Genomic DNA, 27859 nt, shown 5'->3' on the forward strand with positions numbered 1-27859 from the left:
TACTGATCGTTCTGGCACACTTCTCGGAGTTGCATGTTACATGGCCTATAACTTCATATGCCTTGGTGCGTCGTAGCGCAGTAATGGCCGACGCCGAAGTCTCCATTTCTATAAATTCTACGTATTTTCATGGGGGAAGGGTTCCCAATAATCAGATATTCGGCAATATTAAATCGCGGCGGGTTGTGGTGAGGCAATTACGGTCCTGTTCCCCACTACCCAGCACTTTGTCATCACAGAGCAGCTATTTGCTGGTATACAAGACACACAACCACACCAGTACGCAAGACAATCGCCTATAACTGCATCATTAAACGTATTGTGAACTGATACCAGTAACGATCGAAATTTCGTGAAAGCGTTATCTCACGTCAAACTAGTCGTGCTGGATGCGTTTGTGACGCCATGATTGGCCATCCAGAGTTACAAATGAGGTTTTGTGAACAACACGCAAAATAATTTTCGATACATACATTCCAGAGCATTTAACTGGTAACGGTAATTGCGCATGTGTCTCCGTGAATATGTAGACTGTCCTCTAAATAATTTTGAACAAATGCGTCTATTCCCCACCAAAAACCATTGAATTCCCCACCAGTGGGGAATTCCCCACCGTTTGGGAACCACTGTTCTACTTGAACTAAATTTTAAGTGTAAACATGACAAAGTTATGCTATAAAAAACTATCAAGTAAAAGTGAAAGTTGGGTAAAAGTACTTGAGTACCCCACAAGAGTTGAATTACTTCGTTACTGACCATATCTGTTCATAACCTCCATCCTAACGAGACCTCTCAGTTCTTTTCAAACCAAATTCAGCAATCTCAAAGACCAATCTTCGAAAAATACCAAATCGACAAAAAATCACACAACGCACTTGCAGCAGCTCGTCGATGGTGAGGAAGTCCTCGAATTTCGCATTCCTCCGATAACCCCACGAGACTTTGTCGATGGTCATCGCGTTCTCCCATTTCCTCGCCTGCAAGACCCCCGGATTGTACCGATCGCTGCACGTGTAGTATCCTCCGTGCTGGCAAGGCGTCAGCATGCCCCACCGATCGTTGGTGACGATGGTGTCCTGCGAGAGATACACACCATTTTTTTAGCTCTAATAACACATCTAAGAGGAATCATCTTTCCACCCAGCACATATTTAATATTGAAGAACTGATTTGTGTAATTTTTTTCAATTTTTTCCTAATCGTGTGCAGTGTGCAGCATAAATATATCACTCATTCCCTTTCCAATTCTACTACCGATAACAATGTGCATCATGCTTATTATATATAAATATACAGGGCGGTGAACAAACTACTATTGTAACAATATATACAAATAAATGGGATGGGTCTTACATGCAAGTCAATAACATTTGATGATGTGTCTGTAGAAGGAGCCTATATTCTGCTTGCGTTACTTGGTAATTTTGAGCTTCAAATCATTGTACGATAATGTACTATGCAATCTAAACGCTTCGATACTAAATAGATTATGCCAAGTAATGATAGGGTTACCATATTTTGGAAGTCTGAAAAGAGGGCACTTTTTCGGACTCACAATACTGGAGTAAAATCCGGGAAAAATAGTAAATTTTTCCTGGCTTTGCGGTTGGTTGCCTAAAAAAAAAAGGTCAACTTTGCGCTCAGCTCCCGAAATAGCCGCTGGAGCGTTACTTCAGTGCTGATTTACTGTATCTCAGTCGAATTTTACCCTGTATGTAACCAAAATTCGCAAAAAAGAGGACAGAATCTCAAAAAAGAGGACATTTGGGCGTCCTCCGAAGACACTTTCAAAAAATTCAAAAAACAGCACGTATGGCAGGGGCGGGCAACATATGGCCCGCGGGATTTTGTGTGGCCCGCCGACAGTTTACGGTCTTACGTGATGGTGTGGCCCGCGTCGCCGTCTACAGGCAATTAGGCGCAAACATTTTCGATCATGAACATTAGCAAGGCAAAGCGACGTTCCAATACAACTGATGTTCATCGCATTGACAGGGCCAGGGGCGAATGGGGCCATGCCATTCCCACTTTTTTTCGAAAATATTAGTAATATCTGTAAATAGTGGAATATTTTCGAGTAGATGGATTCAAACTAAAAAAAATTCGCATCTTCGCGCGATTTAGTGTCTCCACGTACGTGTCTTGATTACGAGAATACAGTATCATAGATAGCCTACACTATAATAGCCTGAGGCCGTTGGGTTGCAGGAGTTTTCAACAACGTAATTAATAAAAATGAACCCGCTCGAGGTGAATAATCTGCGATAAGCTCAATTCACTCTGATTTTTTTATCACATTCATATCACCGATCGGGCGCCCAATCCAGATATATTTCGCAATTGCAGGAATGTGTGCGTCTCTGAATTGTATGTACAAAGGATAGTGCCGTGTATGATGGACGGATATGTGGCTCTTTCCCACGGGAGGAGTTCCCCTAAAATCACACAAAAAAAATCAGGAATTCGGCCCGCCTTATGTTCATGTTGCCCAGTCCGGCCCGCCAGATGGAGAAGTTGCCCGCCCCTGACGTATGGTAACCCTGAGTAATGGTAACTTAAGAATAGAATTGTACAATCTAGAATCTAGATGCTGTTAACATGAGCAAATATATAATTTGCTAATACCGATTCGAAAGCATATATGTGACAGGAATGCGAAATATCATACAAAACTGTTTGATACCCGTACATTTGAGTTCTGGACAAATGCAATAAATCAAACAGCACTGTCGGGATGATTTTATATTGGAAAATGAACTCCCACCGACAAATTAAATCAATGATATGCATTAGTAACAGACCTATTCAAAAATGAAATTTATTGAAAAAACAGTACCTTGACCGGACTATCATTGTATAACCAAGCGAGAAACTCCGTGCTTTGCCAGTATTTGTAACTGGCTTCCCACTGTCCGTCAGACCAAATCACCTCGGGCCTGTACCGGTGCACTAAGTCGTACAATTCAGGCATGGTCTTCTGCCTGAGAAAAACGACGAGTCAAAAGTAATCAGCGCGAAACTGCACGAGACTGATCGACTCACGTCACAAAGTCGTTGGTATGAAAAATATTGTCTCTGTCTCTTACGAAGAGCGGGTTGAACCATTCGAAAAGCGAATGATAAATGCCGAAACGGATGTCGGTCTTATTTCGAATCGCGTCGGCCAGTTCTCCGACGAGATCGCGTTTGGGACCCACGTCTAGAGAGTTCCAGTTCCAGGAAGACGCGGACGGCCAGTTTGTGTACCCTTCGTGATGCTTACTGGTCAGCACCACGTATTTCGCACCAGATATCTGAATCGGAAGCAAAATTTATGATACTACATTAAATGAAGACAGCATTTCAGAGAGATATAAAATGGTGCTTGCTAACTTAAATAAATGATTCAAATGAATCAATGAAGCGAAAACACACACCGCTCTCGATACGAGTGACGTGAAGAAGTACAAATTCAGAATATTCGGAATTTTTTTTCTTCGATTTGGATATTTTGCATTCATCAAAGCATTACTATCAATAAGAGAAAAGTTTTGAGCTCAGCTTTGGATCTGGCTACCGTTTTGGCCGATTTGATAGGATAAGAAATTGAAGCTGTTCAGAACACTTTGGAATAGCACCTTTTATAGACAGCCCATCATGCATATTATCAAATAGATCAAATTATTGACTGCAAAAATGAGAATCTTATTAAAATTACTGAAAGATGAGAGATGTCACACATGTAGCCAGTGGCAATCCCGAAATATCTGGAATTTAGTAGTGATAATTAATAACAATGTGTCCGCTCCCACATTTTCGCTGGGTGAATAAGGAAGGGCAACGTAGTACACATATCAATACCATTACGCAAATCATGGAATCAATCTGGGCCGAGGCATACAAATGTCATTTTAGACCGAACTTACACGTATGCGAACCTAAATCTCAACCATTGCTGAAACACCGTAGTGGCACAAATTGTATCACCTTGAACAGCTCGGCCCACTTGGCGGGATCGAAAAATTCCGCGGTAAACTGTGGCGCGAAATCCGAGTATTGAAACCCGGGCGGGTAGTTCTTCTTCATAAACTCGCCGTAGTCGGTGATGTTCAACCCTTCCCAATTCCACCAAAACCATTCGTTGCCGTAACTGGGTACCGAGAACACGCCCCAGTGGATGAATATCCCTAGCTTGGCTTCGTCGTACCTGTATATACAGTAAAACCATAAAATCTATAAGATTTTGAATGGTTCACTATTATGACAGTCGATATGTGACTAACTGTGAAATCAGAACAGAAGTGTTGGGTATAACTGTACTGAATATGAATGGGTTTAAATAGGTGAAAATAGCACCAAAAGAAGCAAATATTTATATGCAGTGGTAACACACGACTGCCTCTGAGTAAATACATACCATGTGGGAAGGGGCCTTGCATCGAGTGACTCCCAATTGGGCTCATACCGTCCATAAGAAGTACCAACCAACAATGATATCAACCAAAATATCTTCATATCTATGCAGATAAAACATGCATGACAATGGATGTTAAATTGTTCACGTACAGAAATTGAAATAACGCGGTTTACCTTCAGTTACGAAGACGTGACAGTGCTTGAGAAGACCATAAAATAGTAGTTTACACTATGGCCCTGCCCAAAAAGAATACATACAGTTATAATACTGTCACCAAAAATAGCATAGCGTCAGTCTACAACGTACGGTTCACATGTACCAAGCAAGATTGCACAGAGTTATGAACAAGGTAAATGCATCGAGAGTAAATTCACGGCAATTTTGTCATCAAGGAATGCATTACAGAATATACAATATATATTGCAATTTACAGAGAGAGAGAGAGATTGTCTGATACAACAATTGAGTACAAAATAGAATCCAAAATGATTATACCAGGACAACATATTCATGACCCGTTCTTATCCAAACATATCGAGTGCTTCTTGGGAAATTTCATTGGTAGCAAATAGATGGCAAGAGTAACTGGCAATGCTAATAAAAATATGATATATTGCCATAATATTGATAGAGACACGAGCAGGCAAGCATGGTACTTCTAAAAAATACTGCAAATAATATAATAAATTGTAGGAGTGCAACGAAAATACGGATAACACTTTCAAAGCTCAATAGGGCTCAGCACAAACGTCGGAGACGAGTATTGATTGAAATTGAGATAAGAGTTACGGTCTTATAAATTGTGCTACCACTGAGTATGCATCGTTTTAACATGAGTATTTCTAGAACTTATAACATGAAGGTCAATGTATGACTTGATTAGTGGCTGGACCAAGTTATTTTGACTCTTTTTCATTATAAAGCAAAGTATCGGCAGTTTGAATTGACGAAATATTAATAAAACGAATGGGCAGTGCTGGAACATTGTCACAAGAGGCTATATTCTAAGTGCGCGATGCCCACGGCACACGTATCGTTTGAGAAAAGTGAAACAGACACGATTGTCAGGCGGTCACGGAGCAAATAGAAAATTGAAAGGCACGGAGATTTTTCGTTAATCGATATCATTCAAATTCTCAATTCAAAGGTCAACTACCAAGTCAGATTGAATATTCAATGTATTCTCAGTTGCCCAGCCCTTGAGAGCGGATGAAAATTGTAAATGTCCCCAGATTTATACCGACGAGTGTCGCTTCACTGAAATCCTTCGAGCTTCAAAACCCACACCCACTGGTTTGGCAATTCCGGCGGCAAGACGCTCCGCAATTCCACGCTGATACCTGTCGGGTGCGTTTTCCCCCAATGAAGGGAAATCGAGGTTCCAAGTAGCGTGACACGAGCGTCGGCTGCTTTCATGGTGGGCGAGCCCAAATGCAGATATCCCGAATCTGGCCAGGTGGAGAAAAATGCATAGGCCGTGTCTCCTTTCGAGGTGTACCTGGAACGAGTTTTCTGCGATGAAACGTTGCTGGAGCCTTTCGAAATTAGGAATCGGATTGGTGGCATCAGCTTTCGACATGGATTATTAGTCGGTGGTCAGGCACATAACGATTACAGTATGATATGGACTCGAGACTGATACTGGTCAGAAGTACAGGAAACAAGATTTGTAAATCGCAATGTGTCTTCAACAATGGTTCACAGCACAGAATTGGATCAATTGTAATTTGTAATTGGGCTGAATGTAATTAATTACATTTTTCCATGTAATATATATTGTAATTGAAGCATTTCTATTTTGTGTAATTGTAATTGTAATTTGATTAAAATTTTACTCAATTACAATTTCAATGACATTGTTATGGAAACCTGACAATCACAACATAAAATAATCAATCAATCAATCATTTATTCGTCACACCAGTGAAAATCTGGTACGGACCAGGATGACGAGGGGCCGCAATGCCTTAAGGCCTTAGTACACAGTCGTCACCTGTAATAATTAGCCTATTTAAATTGGTGTTCTATACGTGCCGCGTTATCACTAGATCATTCAGCCGTGCTAAACTGTTTCCCATACTTCAGTAGCAACAGAAAACTTTGTGAATTACAATACAGGCTAAACCAGTGGTTCTCAAACTGGGGGGCGTGAAAGCATCTGAAGTGGGGCGCGAAGCTCCGGTAAACTGAAATTTTTTCCGCGCTATACGCAATTCACCTCCATTTTATAGTTATTGCTCTGTGTATATTCCGAATTTCATATTGGAGAAATCTCTCATCAACAGTCATAACCTTCCATACCATCAAACTATCTGTAAGGATTGCTAACATTCTGGTTTCATTGCGTGATATGACGATAAGGGGGGCACGAAATATTTCACTGTTATAAAGAGGGGCGTGTCTAAAAAAGTTAAAGAACCAGTGGGCTAAACTAAATCTTAATATTTCAAAAATGAATGAACAGCAAATAACCTCTTCTGAAACCTGTGCTGAACCATTTCCTACACCACGAGTTTTATTTAAATCTCTGACCAGTACCGAAGCTTGCTGCAACAATTGCAAAAAGAAATTCAAGTTTCCAACCAAGGCTTTATCAAACTTGATCACGCAATCTTGGCCAAATTTACTTGGGCCAGAAACTTTTCGCACCCTAATGTTCATCAAATGCAATCCAACAGTTTCCGAGCAAGTGAAAATGTAAATGTGAACCAAAATGTTGTAATTCGTAGTTATCAGGAGGTTCTTTCCTTTTGCATTTATTTTAATTTTACACACCTTATCGCCATCGATATTATCCTTATCGCTGACGCCTTACCAATTACATTTCATTATCCTCACTCAGCTTTGAGTAGCCTGTTCATTTGATTGCATTTCATCAACTGTCCAGCAGCCTATTCGCTGTTAGTCGCTCAAATTTTTGGTTGTTAAGAGTTGCTTGAAACATTTTTCTGTGTTGTAGTTTTCAGTACTCATGATTAGTAATAGTTCGAATACGTTCGAGTTATTTTTTTATCAAAGGGTATTCTATTTATAATGAATGAAACATGAATAGCTTGAGATTGTTGCTAATTACGTCGCTACGGTTGTCTAAGAACACCTCTCTACTGAGTCAATTGCATGTTTAACAGTAATTGTAATAATTATTACATGTGTAACAGTAATTGTAATTGTAATTTGATATTTTTAGCATTGAGTAATTGTAATTGTAATGTAATTGAAACACGCAAGGGAGTAATTGTAATTGAACTGAATTATTGTAATTGATCCAACTCTGGTTCACAGAGCATTTTTTCGTAGCTATGTCCCGGTGCAGGGAGTCTGAAGAGTGTCTACACCAGGCTCGGGAACCTCTTTTGCTCTGCCGACTGGTTTCAAAATGAATTTTTTGTGTGTGTATGGGTCTTAAAAAAAACACTAATGTTCAGCGTTGATAATTTATCGCAGCTCATGTAGCTGTAGCCTACTAACGGTGGCCATAAGGCAGTAACAACACACTTATTCCGACGAAAAAGATAACTTGTGTTTTTAATTTGGATCAGTGATATTAATCACTAAAATTCTGATCCTTTATGTACATACAAACTTTCCATTGAGCAGTGACGAACTCCCCATACACCACTGCTCTACACGATAATAGCGACCATCACGAAATTGCGTGAAAACCTGTCTGTACAAAGTAGATTTGGATTTCAATTGCAACAGGGGTTCCTTGCAATCTGTCTAATTGGACTAGCTTGGGATAGAAAGAGAGAGAAAGGTGATTTACGCAGCTGTGCTTTTCAACCGGGCCGACTCAAGATACTCAGCATCGATGTTATGTACAACGGCTGGACCAGGGTGTATAACTTTTGTATAAACGTTAAAAGGGTGTGCCAAAACGTTTGACAAGCACTGTTATAGAGTGCTCAAAATTTAATTAAAATGACAACTGCAGAAAAATTGATAGATACCGCGTCAACAAAACTATAGGCTTGGATCCACGTGTGTCACTCGTGCAACAACAGTTATCATATTAAAATGAGAAAATATGTCTGTAACGGAACTCTTACCATACGCCTTTCGTCACGGAGTCATTTTGATGAGTCCACGGTTCGGACGCATAGACGGCTTCCCCCACCACGCTAAGCCATTCGCCCATTTGCAAAAGCCTTTCCTGGTAAATGGCAGGGATGGTGCCTTCCTTGGTGGGTCCGACGTTCATCAACATATTACCGCCACAGCTGATTGTTTCCACGAACGTCTAAATATCCGGGGTCAGGTGTCACAGCAATGTAAGACTACATGTCAAACGAATATCAGAAATATTACTACCGGTAAATGATATTGCAAGATGTGTCTGCACGACTAATGCAAAATGACTAATCGACTACATCTATGTGCAATCTATTTCCGTTGGTTATCAGGACAATTTCACTCATAATAGCGATGCAAACTAATCACAAAACTAGTTTCCCTTGAAAATATAAAAAGTAGGCAGTTTTGGGAGGTCATCTTCAAACAAATCCACTCCAGTTGCAAAAGGGCAAAAATTACTTGAGTACTGCAATAAAGCAACTTTGTTACTGACCACCTTTGGCGAAAAAGCAATATAAGCCAAATCCTGGAATAATCGAACGTTATGTACCACTGACGTGGTTGAATAGCAAATGCAAGCGCAGTCCACTCTGAAACAACAACACACAGCAACAATTGCTATACCTGAATCAGCTCTTTGATGGTGAGGTACGCAGAGAGGCCGACGTTACGACGAAATCCCCACGAAAGCTTGTCAATAGTCATGGCGTTCTCCCACTTTCGCTTCTGCAACGTGCCCGGGTCGTAGCGGTCCGAGCATGTCAGAAACCCACCGTGCTTGCATGTGACATCCTTGCCCCAACGATCATTCGTCACGACGGTGTCCTGAATTATTTAAATTGTTACGAATCCCCAGGGTTAATACTTTCTTAGTACAGAATATCACCATAAACCAGAGGTCTCAAACACGCGGCCCGCGGGCCGCATGCGGCCCGCCAGAGCATTTTGTGCGGCCCGCGACGGCATTTTGAAATTTCAAGTAATCAACAATATATTTAAGTGCCATATATCTTTTTTAGATATAAGAACTTGAAGTTCACGCAAAAACTACTATAAAAATCACCGAAATCCCAACAAACATCACTATCACATCACTTTTAAAAGCTACCATGCGGTAGAAGATCAGCTATTACGTCACATTTCTAGTTCATGATGATAAAACATGACCCGTTGATGATTCGCGACTGAAAATTGTGATTTGGTTTGGTGCGACCTTCTCGTAAAATCACTTGATTTCGGGTTGCCTCGGTGATTAAAAACATGACTCGAGTTGAGTCTGGTCAAACGCTGAAATCGGAGAAGGACTTGCGACTCGGAATGGTGACTTGGTAATCCTACGGACGCATAAATCTATGCAACTTTCATGGGGAATAGTAATATATCAAAAGGTCGTAGCTTGCGTTGCGTAGGGTATATATATTTAATCTGGTAAGTATTGCAACCATGGGTATTCTGTTACCCCCCGTGACGTAAATAGTTGGTTACATGATGCATGTTTTTTTTCTCATCATCCATGTTATTATCGGTGACGAGTAAGGTGGTAGTACGCTCTACAGCAGTAACACCAACGAATTCTTCGTCGATTAGACATTTCTATTCGAGTGGTTCTTAACCAGGGTCCGTAGACCCCATGGGGGTATGAAGCACCACATCAGGGAGTAAGAGATGCTTTGTAGAATTTGTATACCGATATGCTGTGGAATATTTTCTTGGCTAATTTATTCGACTAGAAAATAATCTTCGCGCTTCGCGCGATTTTGTGAATGGGCTTTCTGATTTAGATTGGTACCATCAGAAATTGTGTTGAAAATGGACAGGGGCTACGAGAAATCTTATTGGAAGCACAAGAGGTACACGATCACTAAAAAGTTTATGAAGCATTTGCTATTACTATGGCTCAATGAGTGTAGTATTTAGGGTGTTTACGACGATATCAAAACCATAGGATTAGGCTACATCGCTCAAAAGCTCTGATATCAGATCAATCATCAATAGATTTTAAAATAGACTACATAAAGTTGTTGTTGTCATAGGTCCACTAGTTGCAATATTATAACCCGACAGTTTTACGATGTCATGATGCATCCTCTCACATGATGTCTATACCTCGTTAATTAAAAAATTCTGCCCGGCACAAAAACAATTTTATTCAAATATTTGAAAATGTGATTTTTTTTCCGTGTCAAGCGTTAATAGTACAATAGTAAATTGCATTTCCACGATGTTTGTGGAATGCCTGTCTGCAAGATCCCGTCAAATAAGGCCAATAAAAACCCCTATCATTGATGCTGCGGCCCGCGGCGTCATCAAAACTAGGAAATTGGCCCGCGAGCACATTTGAGTTTGAGACCTCTGCCATAAACATTGTATGTATATTTTGTTCGTATTTACATGCTGACACATTCTAGACCAGAAGTTGTCAATAAAGTCGATATCGCCCCCTTGTGGGCAATTTTGAGACACATAAGGGCAAAAAAGGGGCGATTAGTGGCACCAAAAGTATATAGGATGTGATAGGGGGAGAAATTGTTACAATGTTCAATCAACTATATTTTATTGCCAGGCTAGCTTCTTGCTAGGTTCAATTTATAATCAACGGATGTTCATAGCAAAGCATCTCAATACCTGGCTCATCCCAGCTTGTTAAAAGTGAAAAAGGATCAAATCAGGGAACGTGTTTACTGGTTCTCTCAACTTCGTAGGAAAGGACGTAGTCAATTTTTGCCCTATATGTTTTGGAGCATATACACCGACTCATGATATACACACACACGATCTGAGCATATGCATACCGTGAGTGCATGATATGCGGAGGCATCTAGACAAGGAAGGTACAGCCTTTAACGGCTTTCCAAGTCTTGCACCACTCCTCCATGCTATCCCGGTAATGCATGAGCGGCAAGCAGGGAAGTCAATGATACCTGTGTTACTAATCAGGACTTTGGTCTGACCCGGCCTGGGATGGGCGCTCCACCATTACGCTATCTTGTCGCAATCATTCGTACCAATGCGTCATTAAAGTGCATCCTAAATCTAACTTTCACTAGGCAATATTTAGCACGCAACAATTATTATTACCAAATTTTGGTGTCATAACTAGAGCCCGACCGATATTGGATTTTTGAGCCGATACCGATAAAACCGATATCCAGTACCTTCACCGATAACCCCGATATATTCAGCCGATATTCAAAAGATATGGAATCTATCTCAAGGCGCATATTTAACACCTCAAGAGTATTTAATTGAACATGTTTACAGCCATTGCTATACTTAACATGAAATGAATGATCTGGGGGGCAATAAAAATACATCAGTAGCACCAGTCTAGCAGTTGCGGATTACAGTTCACAAAACATAACTTTTCGGCGTTTTCTCCTGGGAGTGAACTTGTGTGGTATTCATAAATGATGTAGGCTATACAGTACTAAACACAGTGAACAGTTTTTCACTTGGTACCGTAGTTGGTAGCACAGCAAGAACTGGGAATCTTTGTTTATTTTGGTTCCACGACTGCAGGGGATCTTTTCTTCATTGGTTCCACCAAATATTGATATTCTTCTGGCAGTGCACCTGGAGCCTTCAGAACATCATTAACAGCTGAAGAGAATGTTTAAAACAACTCAAATTGTTCACGTCCGCTCCACCCATCCCCTTGACTATGACCAGCATTTCAACAATCAGTTGATCAATCTTTTACACACTGTCAGAATTGGCCCATGTCATTATGGAATCAAAAACATTCGTATGAAATGTCGGCTCTACTCCCTTTTTGCTTGATTTTCTTGCACTCTATGGCCGCATATTCCTTATCATGGAGGCCCCTCAGTCAGATGACTCCATACATTACTGCTAATTTTCGCTTTGTTGGTACCGTACCGAGCCTTGGCTTGTGAGCTTCCTACACAGACACCAACAGCACTATCTACAGGTAAATGTTTACACGCGACCCTTTTCTCTGTCATCACGACGGTCAGTCCAGCTTGAATGAAGTTTTCATTTCTCAAGTGAATCGATTGAAATCTTCTACATACAACTTTCCATTCACTCGATGTCTGCTCTCTGTCTCTGGTGTTCGATCACCGCAGGGGGATTCCCACTAAAGTGACTAGGGCATAACGGTGAAAGTATATTTTTCACATAGGGCGACTGTGCATTGCAGCTTGGCCATTTATCTTTATAATTTACTGACATTCAGTGAAGACTTCGCGTCTTCTCTGACTCCCTACGGCCATGTTGTGACGTCACGAAAATGGCCGATATTTTTTTACCTCCAATGGCCGATACCGATATTTCTTTCGAAGTGTGATATCATCTCGATATTATCGGCGAGCCGATAATCGGTCGGGCTCTAGTCATAACTGAAAAAATAGCTGTGTCAAGCAGAATTCAAGCTACTACACCCACCTTAACCGGGCTATCGTTGTAGAGCCAAGCTAAAAATTCGGCACTTGTCCAATACTTGGAATTTGCTTCCCACTCGCCATCGGACCAAACCAATTCGGGCTTGTATTTCATCACAATATCGTAAAGTTCTGGTATGGTCTTTTCACTGACATGACAACAAGTAGTCGGTTCAGTTTCACCATTCACAATAAAAAAATAGTACACGATCTAACACAGTAGACCACTACATGTAACTGTTTGACATACTTGACAAAGTCTCGTGTCGTGAAGTTGTTCCTTTTGTCTTTCAGGTACAGAGGGTTGAACCACTCGTACAGAGAATGGTACAGCCCAAACTTTATGTCGGTCTCATTCCGAATGGCGTTGGCCAGCTCTCCGACAATGTCCCTGTGAGGGCCGACGTCCATCGAGTTCCAGTTGAAAGCAGTCGCAGACGGCCAGTTGCAGAAGCCTTCGTGATGCTTGCTGGTGAGAGCGATATACTTTGCACCAGAGGCCTGTGAGGGTCGCCAGATTATAGTTCGACCCAGAGGTGGTCAGTAACTAAGTACTGTACCATACTAGTGTATTATATTATCCTATTTGCACTACTTTATCAAGTGGTTATGTTGCACTTCTAAGCAACCATTGTTACGCAAAACTACTTACTTTTAACAATTTCTATTTACTAAAGTAGAGAGCAGTTTTGGGATGTTTGAGTGCCATTAATGAGTGAAATTCAACTGCCTTCATTAAAAGTTACTATTGATGTATTGAACCGTTTCGCACCTACTTATTTGATATTCTGCCAACCGCACTAAAACGACACCAACTTGCCAAGATTCGAATCGCCACATGCAGATAGCTGTACCTAAGCAATTCCATTTCAAGATGAGTCAGTAAAGTCTAGTCAAGCATTTCAACACCATCCATAAATGACTGCACAAAGATTCATGCCACGAGAATTGCAGTCCGTTGCAGTTCATTTTCATCCCTTTAATGTTAGCTTATGTTGCTCTCAATTCGGTATGCAATGTGCATGTCTCTTATTTACATCTTCTAGGTCAGGGTAGGTGTCTGATTAAGAGACAACCATAAGTGTCACAATCTTGAAGTGGTTTGAACTGATGAATTTATCAGTAAAGTTATACTGACACCGTAAGCGGTCGCATATTTTAGACCCCGAGCTCAACCTTGCCTTGAATATTCCGGCCCACTCGCTAGCATTGAAAAACTCTGCAGTAAACATCGGAGCAAAGTCGCCGTAGGTGAAGCCAGGCGGATAGTTTCTCTCCATGAAGTCGACAAAGTCTTTAGAGCGTTTCCCTTGCCAATACCACCAGAACCACTCGGCGAGGGTGTCTCCGGTGTGGGTGGACCCAAAGCTTGGAACCGAGAAGACGCCAAAGTGTATGAATATTCCGAGCTTGGCTTCGTCATACCTTGGATGATAGAGAATTCGGGTAAGTTAAGTACTGTGCAGCACATCAGCTGCTCTTATGAGTACTGTTTACATCTGAGGGTGCACATTATCATCTTAATGAAATATCCTGACTATTAAGATACCAGGTAACAGGTAGGAAAAACAACTACAAGGATACATACCATTCAGGTATGGGCCTTTCGTCAAGTGATTCCCAGTTGGGCTCGTACCTTCCATAGGCAGTGACAGCCAATAATGTCAGTAACCAGTAAATCTTCATACCTACGCAAATAAAACAATGTTCAACGCTGCATGTCAACGTACAGAAATTTGTATTCCACATATTACCTTCAGTTAAAGAGATGTCGAAGGGCTCAAGGACACCAGTGAATGAAAGCCTACCTACACTATAGCCCCTGCACAAGAAAAAGAGACAACTGAAGCAACATTTTCAACAAATAGCATAGCAGTCGATCTACAATATGCGATACATATATACCGGAACGGATTGCACAGAATGATGAACAAGATAAACAAATTAAGAGTGGACTCACTGCATAATCGTCATCGAAAATCACTTTATAAAATGTTAATTTCAGAATACGTGGCATTGACATTGGAATACAGAATCAAATACATGAGACAAAACGGGCAAAGCAGTTATTTGGGTGGTTGAAACATGCACGCCAAATCGCCATATAAATCAATATTCGCATACTTGAAGAGACTTCATAACCTTGTCAATTTGCCAAATATAAAATTCCATTTATGCTGAAGACTAAGTAGTTGAAGTTGGTAACCAGAGGCCAAAATATAAATAAGGTTAAAACAAAAGATACCCGGGTCAACATGATACTTTCTTAGCAAAGCAAACCAGGTACATTGGTATGCACCGATTGGCAATATCAGTGACAGTAAAGCTATGGCAAAGGTAGCTGCAAACTCAACGCTAATGGCGATAACACGGTATGTTGTTCGACACTGGAACAGGCAAGGCACTAATGAAAGTGATCAATTCCACACAACACAGCATACTAGAATATGGAATAATAACCAGAAGAAATTTAGATCACGGTATCATTAAAAGCTCTATAGCATAGGTACTAGAGGATATATAATAATGTTCGGTTACAAAATGCATCACTTTAATAAAACGAATCAAGAAAAATGTCTTTGTGGTCATAAAACACTACGAACCAATACAAAATTGAAAAATATCAGTGATTTTTACTGCTAATTATATCATTTACAGATATGAATCAAATACTCTACGCAGAGGTCAATCAGCAACTGAGGTTCAACAAGTTGCACATTCTATTTTACTGAGCCCAATTCGACAGATAAAATCAACACGCTGCCAAAATTTATACGATTATGAATACCGATAAAAATTTGCATTCAATCTCATGCATCACTTCACTGGAACCCTTCCAGTTTCAAAACCCACACCCATTGGTTGGGCAACTGCTGCGGCAAGATGCTCTTCAACTCCACGGTAATACCGGGCGGTTGGGTTTGCCCCCAGTTAAGCGAGATCGGAGTTCCCAGCAGCATGACCCGGGCGTCGGTGGCTTTCACGGTGGGAGAACCCAAATACAGATACCCCGATTCCGGCCAGTTGAAGAAAAAAGCGTACGCGGTGTCTCCCTTGGAGGTATACCTGAAATAAGACGCTTTATGATGAAACACAGCAAAAGTTTTCAAACATAGGAATAGGAAAGCGGTCGAGTGATCGAATTATTTAAACGTAATTAAACATAAGACACTTGACACATTAATTATGGACGACGACGTATCTTAAATTTTTCACTTACGCACAAAAACCTATAGACAAGAGGTAGTCAAAGCAGTCATCGTTGGTACTCAAGTAGAAGTAGAAGAGACATTGTGAATTTCGACCCAAGTACGTAGAAGTAGCGATTTCCAAGTTTGCAGAAAAGTAAGTACCATATTCTAAGACTAGTTATTCCTAATACGCTGAAAACTGTGAAGTAGATGTCTAAAATCATAAACACTTGAGCACATAAAAGAAATTTTTGCTGACTGCCTCTGCTGTACACGGGCTAGCGGTAACAATGACATCGCAGAATGTGTGGACAGGAAATATCTGCCCCCAAATTGGATTTTGGTTTATAATGACTGCAAGCTCAGAAATAAGAGAAGAGATAAATATATATATGGATGTTGTTTATTAGGTATTCAAATTTCACTGCATCATTGTTATCACTGAAAAACTCTTACCACACATCTTCTGTCACAGAGTCGTTTTGATGAGTCCACGGTTTGGACGCATAGACGGCTTCGCCCACCACGCCGAGCCACTTGCCCATTTGCAGAAGTCTCTCCTGGTAGATGGCAGGGATGGTGCCTTCCTTGGTGGGTCCGACGTTCATCAGAAGATTTCCCCCGCAGCTTATTGTGGCCACAAACGTCTTAATGTTCGTAGAATAATAGTAAAAATATGTCAAACGGCCGCATACCGTTGACCGTGTGTCTAATGCAATTGAAACTATTTGCACAGCTTACTCAAGTGAATAAGTTATAGACTAGACAGCTGTTTTTAAAGAGCCTGAGTGTTACAGATCATCGGAATACCTGAATAAGCTCTTCGATGGCCAGGTACGCAGACAGATCAACGTTACGACGAAATCCCCATGAAAGCTTATCGATGGTCATCGCATTCTCCCACTTTCGTTTCTGCAATGTGCCTGGGTTGAAACGGTCCGAGCACGTGAGGTACCCGCCGTGCTTACAAGTGGTGTCCTTACCCCAACGATCGTTTGTCACCACGGTGTCCTGTCAAGTGAAAGACAAGGAACATTCTATTTCAAAATCCAAAATAGTATTCGACATTTATGTCAGGTCATCATGCAATTAAAAATACACAAGGCTATCACTATCTGGATATTAAATAATTTAGGGAAGATACTTGCATTTGCTACTTCACTTTCCAAGCTGACACATAGTTAACAGGTGATTTCCCACCTTCCTGCGTATTTTACCTTTTTAGCAAACTCTGATTTCTACACCTAGATAGACTTATTTGACGTAGTTAATTTAAAAATACCAAAAGCAAAATACTTAATTTATACTTGTTCAATGTGGCGATGTCCTGTCTACGTCTTTGAAATAATCACCTCAATTTCTTTCTGAGGTGTGCGCATTCGTGCAATGTAACTAAAACCCAATCCCGAGATCAAACGACTGAAGTGTTGATGGGAAAGTAGTAAGTTATAAAAATGCATACCAGTTCAGTTCACAAAAGCTCCATCCATTTTTTGCATTAGAAACTTGAAAAGAACCACGACAGAAGTAAGGTACATTCAAACTATTGTACCCACCTTAACAGGGCTGTCATTGTACAGCCAAGCTAAAAATTCCGCACTTGTCCAGTATTTGGAATCCGCTTCCCACTGACCGTCGGACCAAATCACTTCAGGTTTGTATTTCATCACAATATCGTAAAGTTCGGGAATGGTCTTTTCTCTGAAACGATAGACAGTGCATTCCATGTTTTATCGTCTAGAAAAGACTGCTATCCAATACAGTGAGCTGCCACAGATAATAATTAGTCATCATACTTGACAAAGTCTTGCGTGGTGAAATTGTTCTTTTTGTCTGCCAGGTACAGCGGGTTGAACCACTCAAAAAGGGAATGGTACAGCCCGAACTTTATGTCGGTTTTATTCCGAATAGCGTTTGCCAACTCTCCGACAATGTCCCTACGCGGCCCGACGTCCATCGAGTTCCAGTTGAATGAAGATGCAGACGGCCAGTTACAGAAGCCTTCGTGATGTTTGCTGGTGAGAGCCATATACTTTGCACCAGAGGCCTGAAAGGGTTGCAAGATTATAGAGCTTACATGGTGCAACAGCTCATATGAAGGCAGACGTGATCATTGATTAAACAAGTCACTGATGTTACAATAGTTATGGCTTCTGAAGCAGACTAAAACTACATGAAGCGGACATAAGAATTAGAGCTTTCAATTATACTAGTGAAGTCAATTTTGTTAGTGCAGCTATTCGGTCCATTAGCTACTCTCTTCATCAATAGTAGTACACTGTACACAACACACCATAATTGCATTGTAATTGTAATAATGAATCATATGTTCTTGCTGGATTTTCACCAAGTTGAACTCAAAAACATTCTCAAGTTTACTTGCAACCGAATAACATTGTCCAGCTGAATTGCACTCTGGCAATCTAGCTTGGTAATGCAACACATGATCTGTGATTATAAGGCACGTGATATGGTACCTGTCATGGCAATAAAGTTTCCAAAGTTACAAAGTAGCCGGCACAATCTAGCTCGCATTTTAGCTGAGGCATGATAATTGGCATTGGCGGATTTTATTGAATTACGACACGAATTCTGTAAGTATTTACCACAAAACATATTGTTGCGAAAACAGAATATAGCAAGATTCTGGGACATAGTCCGAGTAAGCGTGGGCAGCATAATCAAGACAGTTGTGCGTTGTACTATCAAAATCATTAAAATGTAAACATGCATCTATCAGCATAGGCCCTTACATAGTTCCCTGGAATCATAACACCAAAAATTGCTTTTAGGTTGCCTGGCAACACATACTTGCCCAGGATCAGCGTTACTATTGATTTCTTGAATTATTTCACCCCTTACAGTAAACCCTACTAATGCTACTAAAAGCCATGTTTTCAATGATCAATATAGTCAATGATTGCCATATAACAGAATTGCAGTTCACATGACCCGTTGCATCCTTGTCCAGCACCTTTACGATGCTAACATACACGACCCCAGTAAGAATACTGAAATCAATTTGAAATGACTTGTAATAAATAGGCTACCTCGTACTATATCAACATGGGAAGCTACTTCAAACCTGCCTTGAATATTTCGGCCCATTCATCGGGATCAAAAAACTCGGCGGTAAACATTGGAGCAAAGTCGGCATAGGTGAAGCCTGGTGGATAATTTTTCTCCATGAAGTCCATGAAGGCTTTAGAACGCTGCCCTTGCCAATACCACCAGAACCACTCGGAAGCGGTGGCTCCGGATTGAGTGGATCCAAAGCTTGGAGCCGAAAATACACCAAAGTGTATAAATATTCCGAGTTTGGCTTCGTCATACCTGGATGCAAGAGAATTTAAGTTACTGATCAGTGATAAATAGATACAATATCGCTATATTTGCTACGAATTGTCGCGTTGATTTGACATTAACTATAGTCGAACATCAAATACATCTAGTTGCTCCTGTGACAATTGTCAACATGATCTCAAATTGGCGAAAATCCCATAACCGCTAGTATTTACATTTTTGAAATCTTTGGTTTTCCATGACAATAAGGATGAAATTGAATTTTTGTTACAAGTATATATATGACCTGAAGCTGTAAAACCGCAGGGAATTGAGTTAGAGATGTATTAGGGATCCAGTTCAGGATAGCTGTCAGCCAATATTATTGTTGCTTTGTCATTATTTATTCAAGACACCTACCATATTTCATCGCCCAGTATAATTTACATAAAACTGCGAGTGGTCAACAATAATTTTCTTGCACATACCCATTCGATGACATCATAAATTATTTTGACTTATAATTTTAATATAAAACAATCGAAAATTTATAGTAGGCCTACTTGGTGATAAGTAGCTCATATGAATTTGAGTATAACTAGCTATGCCCTATAATTATGTGATATAAACAATATTTAGTACAGTCCAAATATTCATTTTGAAGACATGACTTTATACATGCCTAGCTACATGATGTAAGCAATACCTATACTTGACTGAAAACATTCTCACCAAGCAGGCAGTGGTCTGGTATCCAACGAGTCCCATGTAGGACTATATCTTGCATACGGCAGCATAACGCAGCAGCATACAACAGCCACCTTCAACATCCATTCCATAATTAGGACTAAATCAAACTTATTCTATAACACACAAGACCACAACAGTTAGGCGACAGACAAAATGGAAAACACAATGTGCATTGACTATACTCTATTACTCATTACACAAATCCCACACATGAGCAAAATGTAACACACACAAATTCTTTGCAATGCTACAGTGCATACTGCAAACGCTCACAAATTCGCAAAATAAGAAATGTATCGTAGCTACATATTTATACATATCTATCCATGAATATCATAGGTACACGCATCAGGACGAATCATGATCTTACTTTCAGCTTTAAAGGTCGGTAGATAGCATCATAGACTGGCATTATAGATCTCCAAGCTATAAGCCCGAAAAGCAGATAAATTCACAGACTCAGCAATATAGGATTTATGATACGTGGCATGAAGTACTATACCAAAAGTTGACATCGACATCACAAATATAATGCATACAAAGAGACTGGTGAACATATCCCGGTTGGAATTTGAGTTTATGAAGATCTATCTTATATTGCACCATACACATTTGTCAACAGCGTGAACAAACACACATTATCATTTTCTGTTCGGCGTGAATTGTAACACAACACTATAGTATACGTAAGCGAAATACTCTTGAGACCCAACAGACAGACCGGGGACCATAGGGTCGTCATCCATGGCTGTGTTTAATCCAGTGCTGTCCAGATCGCGGTACAATTGTCGCAACGCTTCCCGCAGTTTTTTGTGTTGTTTTTTCTGCGGTTTTAGAACGATGGCTTGGAAATTGACAGGCAGCCCGTAACGCAACACAGACTCCACAAAGACTCGTAACGCTTTCACGTGGATCCACGCGCCGAAAACCTCCCCAAAGTTGACTTTCAACCACCTCAAAAGTGGCCCGAGCATTTTTTTCTTCTCCGATTCCAGTTTAGTGACTTTGTCTTTTTCACTGCTGACATCTTGTGGATTATACTGGAAGTCGCGGACGAAAAATTTGTTCCGCGAGCACTCGCGCTTGAAGTCATCAAGAACTTTTTGGAAAAGAGTGACGTTCCAAATTCCATATTCGTTATCCTCGAAGAGTTTCCTGCTTGATTTTGGAACAACAAAATCGGTGAGCTTCTCGTAAGAAGTAGCCCATTCGTTGTAGGATGACACCGGGACCGCAACGAGCACCGTAACTAAATACTCTGAATCCAATACGAAGTCTTCCTGTCTTACCATGTCACTGAGGTTTCTCAAGAGAAGACTGCCAGTCGATTTTCGTTCGAAATTCATAAGGTTTGTCTTGATTCCGTTGTAGGCCTGCGATCTTGTCTTCAAATCATTTTCAACTTGAGTGATCGACTTCGCGATTATGTCGGCGATATTTTTTAGCGGCTGTTTAACGGGATATTTAGCGGCATCCCATCGAAAGTGACATAGATATTCTCCGATCGATTTGCCATTAATAGTGAGATTGCTCAGTATTTGGTCACCTTGATCTTCGAGAACGTCGACCATGTAGGACGAGACCTTTTTTGCAGCGACTTCTGCCACGTTATCGAGCTTTCCCAGTTCATCGGAGAGGCCTATGAGAGAATCCAACGTTCCCACTTTGAGATCGGGAATTTCGAATTTGTATGCTTGAGTCAACGGTTCTGGCTGGCTTTTAATTGTCGCTGATACTAGCTTATCAAAAGTCTCCTGCGGCGTGCGGTCGCCGGGAGCGCTTATTAACCAAAACTCTTCCATTATTCTATTTTGGAAAATCAACAGTTGCAATAACTTAGTGAATTCGACTCTATCACAATTTCCGGTCAGGTGTTAGCAGCTTGATTGACAGCTATATATTTTGACCACTGTGATGCTAATAGCACATCAGCAGAAATATGATGACCGCGTGAATCATTGTGAATGTACATGGATAACATGATTTTTTTCGGTCTATAAAATTTGGGAATAACTGGAATATGTGTTGCCAGATTTCAAAATTCTCAGAAAAACCGGTTGCCAGCTCATAATATTTAGAGCTGGTCAACAAAAAGGATCCTGTTCCGGCAAATTGACATCCAAATGCCTACATTCTAACGATAAAACCGAAAAATCATATTCACCCCTCTGCGACCCCAAGGGCAGATCCACTCCTTGCTACAAGTCGAAATGACTATCCCAACATTACCCCAAAAAATATTTCAGCCTTCGGAACCACTGAGCTATATAAACACAATAGGGGACCTAGCAGAACCTTTTGAAAATGAATATTTTTCTAAGAAATAGATGAACATGATGTTATTATAACGGATATTTAAAAAATCATTTTCACCCTTCTGCGGCCCGAAGGGCAGAACTACTCCTTGCTTCAAGTCGAAATGACTATGCCAATCTTACCGCAAAAGATATTTCAATCTTCGGAAGACAATAGGGGACCCAGCAGAATCTTTTGATGGATATTTTTTCAAGAAATAAGGATGCCCGTAATGATATTATAACGGGTATTTAAAAAATCAATTTCACCCCTTTGCGACCCCAAGGGCAGATCCACTTCTGGCTACAAGTCGAAAAGACTACCCCATCATTACCCCAAAAATATTTCAGCCTTCGGAACACAATAAGGGACCCAGCAGAATCTTTTGAAAATGGATATTATTTCAAGAAATAAGGATGCCCGTAATGATATTATAACGGGTATTTCAAAAAGCATTTTCACTCCTCTGCGACCCCAAGGGCAGATCCACTCCTTGCTACAAGTCGAAATGACTATCCCAACATTACCCCAAAAAATATTTCAGCCTTCGGAACACAATAGGGGACCTAGCAGAACCTTTTGAAAATGAATATTTTTCTAAGAAATAGATGAACATGATGTTATTATAACGGATATTTAAAAAATCATTTTCACCCTTCTGCGGCCCGAAGGGCAGAACTACTCCTTGCTTCAAGTCGAAATGACTATGCCAATCTTACCGCAAAAGATATTTCAATCTTCGGAAGACAATAGGGGACCCAGCAGAATCTTTTGATGGATATTTTTTCAAGAAATAAGGATGCCCGTAATGATATTATAACGGGTATTTAAAAAATCAATTTCACCCCTTTGCGACCCCAAGGGCAGATCCACTTCTAGCTACAAGTCGAAAAGACTACCCCATCATTACCCCAAAAATATTTCAGCCTTCGGAACACAATAAGGGACCCAGCAGAATCTTTTGAAAATGGATATTATTTCAAGAAATAAGGATGCCCGTAATGATATTATAACGGGTATTTCAAAAAGCATTTTCACTCCTCTGCGACCCCAAGGGCAGATCCACTTCTGGCTACAAGTCGAAATGACTATCCCAACATTACCCCAAAAATATTTCAGCCTTCGGAACACAATAGGGGACCCAGCAGAATCTTTTGAAAATGGATATTTTTCGAAAAAATGCCCGTAATGATATTATAACGGATATTTAAAAAATCATTTTCACCCCTCTGCGACCCCAAGGGCAGATCCACTCCTTGCTACAAGTCGGAATGACTATCCCATCAATACCCCAAAAATATTTCAGCCTTCGGAACACAATAGGGGACCCAGCAGAATCTTTTGAAAATGGATATTTTTCGAAGAAATAGGGATGCCCGTATATGATATTATAACGGATATTTAGAAATTCATATTTACCCCTCTGCGACTTCAAGGGCAGATCCACTCCTTGCTACTAGTCAAAATGACTATCCCAACATTACCCCAAAATATATTTCTGTCTTCGGAACACAATAGGGGACCCAGCAGAATCTTTTGAAAATGGATATTTTTCGAAAAAATGCCCGTAATGATATTATAACGGATATTTAAAAAATCATTTTCACCCCTCTGCGACCCCAAGGGCAGATCCACTCTTTGCTACAAGTCGAAATGACTATCCCATCATTACCCCAAAAATATTTCAGCCTTCGGAACACAATAGGGGACCCAGCAGAATCTTTTGAAAATGGATATTTTTCGAAAAAATGCCCGTAATGATATTATAACGGATATTTAAAAAATCATTTTCACCCCTCTGCGACCCAAAGGGCAGATCCACTCTTTGCTACAAGTCGAAATGACTATACCATCATCACCCCAAAAATATTTCAGCCTTCGGAACACAATAGGGGACCCAGCAGAATCTTTTGAAAATGGATATTTTTTAAAAAAATGCCCGTAATGATATTATAACGGATATTTAAAAAATCATTTTCACCCCTCTGCGACCCCAAGGGCAGATCCACTCTTTGCTACAAGTCGAAATGACTATACCATCATTACCCCAAAAATATTTCAGCCTTCGGAACACAATAGGGGACCCAGCAGAATCTTTTGAAAATGGATATTTTTCGAAAAAATGCCCGTAATGATATTATAACGGATATTTGAAAAATTATTTTCACCCCTCTGCGACCCCAAGGGCAGATCCACTCTTTGCTACAAGTCGAAATGACTATCCCAACATTACCCCAAAAATATTTCAGCCTTCGGAACACAATAGGGGACCCAGCAGAATCTTTTGAAAATGGATATTTTTCGAAAAAATGCCCGTAATGATATTATAACGGATATTTAAAAAATCATTTTCACCCCTCTGCGACCCAAAGGGCAGATCCACTCTTTGCTACAAGTCGAAATGACTATACCATCATCACCCCAAAAATATTTCAGCCTTCGGAACACAATAGGGGACCCAGCAGAATCTTTTGAAAATGGATATTTTTCGAAAAAATGCCCGTAATGATATTATAACGGATATTTAAAAAATCATTTTCACCCCTCTGCGACCCAAAGGGCAGATCCACTCTTTGCTACAAGTCGAAATGACTATACCATCATCACCCCAAAAATATTTCAGCCTTCGGAACACAATAGGGGACCCAGCAGAATCTTTTGAAAATGGATATTTTTTAAAAAAATGCCCGTAATGATATTATAACGGATATTTAAAAAATCATTTTCACCCCTCTGCGACCCCAAGGGCAGATCCACTCTTCGCTACAAGTCGAAATGACTATCCCATCATTACCCCAAAAATATTCCAGCCTTCGGAACACAATAGGGGACCCAGCAGAATCTTTTGAAAATGGATATTTTTCGAAGAAATTGGGATGCCCGTATATGATATTATAACGGATATTTAGAAATTCATATTTACCCCTCTGCGACTTCAAGGGCAGATCCACTCCTTGCTACTAGTCAAAATGACTATCCCAACATTACCCCAAAATATATTTCTGTCTTCGGAACACAATAGGGGACCTAGCAGAATCTTTTGAAAATGGATATTTTTCGAAAAAATGCCCGTAATGATAATATAACGGATATTTAAAAAATCATTTTCACCCCTCTGCGACCCCAAGGGCAGATCCACTCCTTGCTACAAGTCGAAATGACTATCCCAACATTACCCAATAAATATTTCAGCCTTCGGAACATAATAGGGGACCCAGCAGAATCTTTTGAAAATGGATATTTTTCGAAGAAATATGGATGCCCGTAATGATAACGGATATTTAAAAAATCATTTTCACCCCTCTGCGACCCCAAGGGCCAATTTCCTATTTTTTGATGGCGCCGCGGGCCGCAGCATCGATCATAGGGAAATTCGATGTATTTCCAAGTAGGCCTTATTTGACGGGACCTTGCAGACCGGCATTCCACAAACATCGTGACAATGTGATTTACTGTTGTGAATTCACGCCTGGCACGAAAAAAATCACATTTTAATATATTTGAATAAAATTGTTGGTGTACTTGGCATATTTGTTGTATATTTAGTCGTAGACACCAAAGCACAGTAGTCTACAAATGAATCAGGACATCGTAAAGCTGTCGCGTTAAAATTTTGCAGCTAGCGGATAACCATTCCCCATACCAGTTTGATAGTTTGGTGCGTCGGTGGTTGTACTAAGTCCAGGGGTTCTGAGTCACAATAATTCCTTCTCTGATTATAACGTTTGACCCAACTCAACTCAAGTCATTTTCATTTTATCACACATTGCGTCCGGGATCGAGTAATTCTACAAACATTCGCGCCGAAGTCCAAATCTCAATTTTCAGTCACGATTCATCAGCGGGTCATGTTTTACCATCATAAACAAGTAGTGTAACGTAGTAATTGCTCTTCTACTGCGTGGTAACTTTTGAAAATGATGTAATAGTTAAGTTTGATGAGTAGTTTCAGGCTTCTGGAGTAGTTATAGAACAAATTTCCAGTTCTCAAATAAAAAATATTTATATTTTGCAGTTAAATATTGTCGAATACATGAAAATTCGAAATGCCGTCGCGGGCCGCACAAAATGGTCTCGCGGGCCGCGTGTATGAGACCTCTGATTCAAGGGGTCAATTGTCAGAAACCGAGAGAATTTGTGGCTCGTATACATATATCACATCTGCATCTGTTCTCAAACAGGTAGAGAGTAGTATTGGACTGCCTCAGAACTGGACACATGTTGTCTTCCAAAATCTTAATATTCCGGCCGAGGATTATAAAAACGACGGTTCTAACTTTTTGCGTCACTGGGAAGGATTTCCCGAACCAGGGGCAACGCTATTCAGCGAAGCGCAGTTGGAACTATTCGCAGACTTATGTCGGAAGGGCGGAGTTTATTTTGACGGCACATCAAGTGTAATTCGCTCTCGCTGCGGCCACCCTGCATGCCAAATTTATCCATTGCTTGTGCGATATCCATATGAGGGTTATCCTGGATTCCCTGTTGCTACTTTTGTAACAGCACCACACGCGACTATAAGTATTGTAACATTTTTACTGCGTTTCAAGGATGCTGCTCCCCCAAAAGCGAATCCTGGACTATTTTTGATCGATGGGGCTCTTACTCTGTGGTATTCAGTGGTATGGCTGTATTGCAGGGAAACCAGGTTACCATATACCGAGCGAGATAGTGTAATGGCGATGTGTCCGGCTTCTTGATCGGTATCCTCCTATCAAGACAAAACATTCCAGAAGTGGTTATCGTGCTATGGACGTCTACAAGAACACAATAGTATTGACAGATCACGCGACTTGACGTCTGAAGAATAATAATCTGACGATTTCGGCAATTATGGAGATTTTTTCTACAATGTTGCGTCGCTGGAAAGAAAACAGGAGCTCAAGTCGCCTTTTATTTACGATATGAGCAAATGATTAACGAACTCAAGCACAGTGAATCATACAGAAACGGAAATTGTAAAGAAAAATTATCCGAGGAAAATGCATACTTCTCCGACATTTTTATGGAAAATTGATGTCGAAACTCGCAGAAACATCCCGCCTTTTACTTGGTGATTTATCGCGACATGTCTTTGAAAATTCTGTCACTGCTTTTTATGCAAAATATTCCAATTTCTACAACAATCTCGAAAAGCAAAGTAATGATAAGGTAATACAGTGTATATGTAAAAACAATCGAACCCAAGGAATAACTGAGGAACATTTTTTTCAATTGAAAAATATTTACTTTGAACATACCACATCGAAATGCTCATTGGATAAATTGATTCTAACATATCGCAACGAAGTGTCAAGGTCTTGTGAGAGATGTTGCGATACAGTTTTCCATAAAAAGTATAAACGGTAAATCAAATAAAACGCAAAAAAAGTTTCAGGGATCGTCTTCATCGAAAGCTAAAACTTCCGATCCAAATCACCAACTCGTCAAATCAGTATTCAAGAAACGAAACAAGATAGGGAAAGTGT

At 40.4% G+C, this 27859-nt stretch overlaps 4 protein-coding genes and 1 long non-coding RNA gene across 7 annotated transcripts in view; 1 reads left to right on the forward strand and 4 right to left on the reverse strand.

Annotated features, from left to right (window-relative positions):
* Nucleotides 1-5364, reverse strand: part of LOC145444710 (alpha-L-fucosidase-like) — an 11980-nt gene extending 6616 nt beyond the window's left edge. The window contains exons 1-6 of the mRNA XM_080322719.1: nt 4570-5364; nt 4397-4496; nt 3967-4186; nt 3043-3293; nt 2837-2981; nt 876-1076 (exon numbers count right to left, since the gene is read on the reverse strand). Coding sequence (XP_080178845.1) covers nt 876-1076; nt 2837-2981; nt 3043-3293; nt 3967-4186; nt 4397-4494 — 915 coding nt within the window. The 5' untranslated portion in view covers nt 4495-4496; nt 4570-5364. The remainder of the gene's footprint in view (nt 1-875; nt 1077-2836; nt 2982-3042; nt 3294-3966; nt 4187-4396; nt 4497-4569) is intronic.
* The window catches only part of LOC145444712 (inactive hydroxysteroid dehydrogenase-like protein 1), a 186542-nt gene that overhangs the window by 14397 nt on the left and 144286 nt on the right, over nt 1-27859 (forward strand). The window lies entirely within an intron of this gene.
* LOC145444708 (alpha-L-fucosidase-like) lies at nt 5371-20218 on the reverse strand. Of its 3 annotated transcripts, XM_080322718.1 has the most exons (8): nt 14628-15697; nt 14462-14561; nt 14055-14298; nt 13124-13374; nt 12878-13022; nt 9095-9295; nt 8446-8636; nt 5371-5894 (listed from the first exon to the last, which is right to left on the reverse strand). In XM_080322718.1, the coding sequence occupies exons 2-8, from the start codon at nt 14557-14559 to the stop codon at nt 5651-5653; spliced, it is 1374 nt and encodes a 457-aa protein (XP_080178844.1). In that variant the 5' UTR covers nt 14560-14561; nt 14628-15697; the 3' UTR covers nt 5371-5650. The 3 variants fall into 3 exon arrangements, with proteins under 3 accessions (XP_080178844.1, XP_080178843.1, XP_080178842.1); XM_080322717.1 differs by lacking the exons at nt 14462-14561; nt 14628-15697 and adding an exon at nt 20079-20209; XM_080322716.1 differs by lacking the exons at nt 5371-5894; nt 8446-8636; nt 9095-9295; ... (2 more) ...; nt 14055-14298; nt 14462-14561 and adding exons at nt 16521-16711; nt 16875-17075; nt 17621-17765; ... (1 more) ...; nt 19154-19397; nt 20079-20218 and having other exon boundaries at nt 14696-15939.
* LOC145444716 (uncharacterized) lies at nt 11670-12760 on the reverse strand. The gene is made up of 2 exons (XR_013916767.1): nt 12350-12760; nt 11670-12307 (listed from the first exon to the last, which is right to left on the reverse strand). It is a non-coding gene; the product is annotated as an uncharacterized LOC145444716 (long non-coding RNA).
* On the reverse strand, nt 20265-21992 carry LOC145444711 (V-type proton ATPase subunit C 2-like). The gene has a single exon (XM_080322720.1). The coding sequence runs from the start codon at nt 21896-21898 to the stop codon at nt 20738-20740; it is 1161 nt and encodes a 386-aa protein (XP_080178846.1). The 5' UTR covers nt 21899-21992; the 3' UTR covers nt 20265-20737.

Source organism: Botryllus schlosseri, chromosome 8 (assembly GCF_051294905.1).
Source record: "Botryllus schlosseri isolate E-star chromosome 8, Bs_hap1, whole genome shotgun sequence".
NCBI classification, from domain to species: domain Eukaryota; kingdom Metazoa; phylum Chordata; class Ascidiacea; order Stolidobranchia; family Styelidae; genus Botryllus; species Botryllus schlosseri.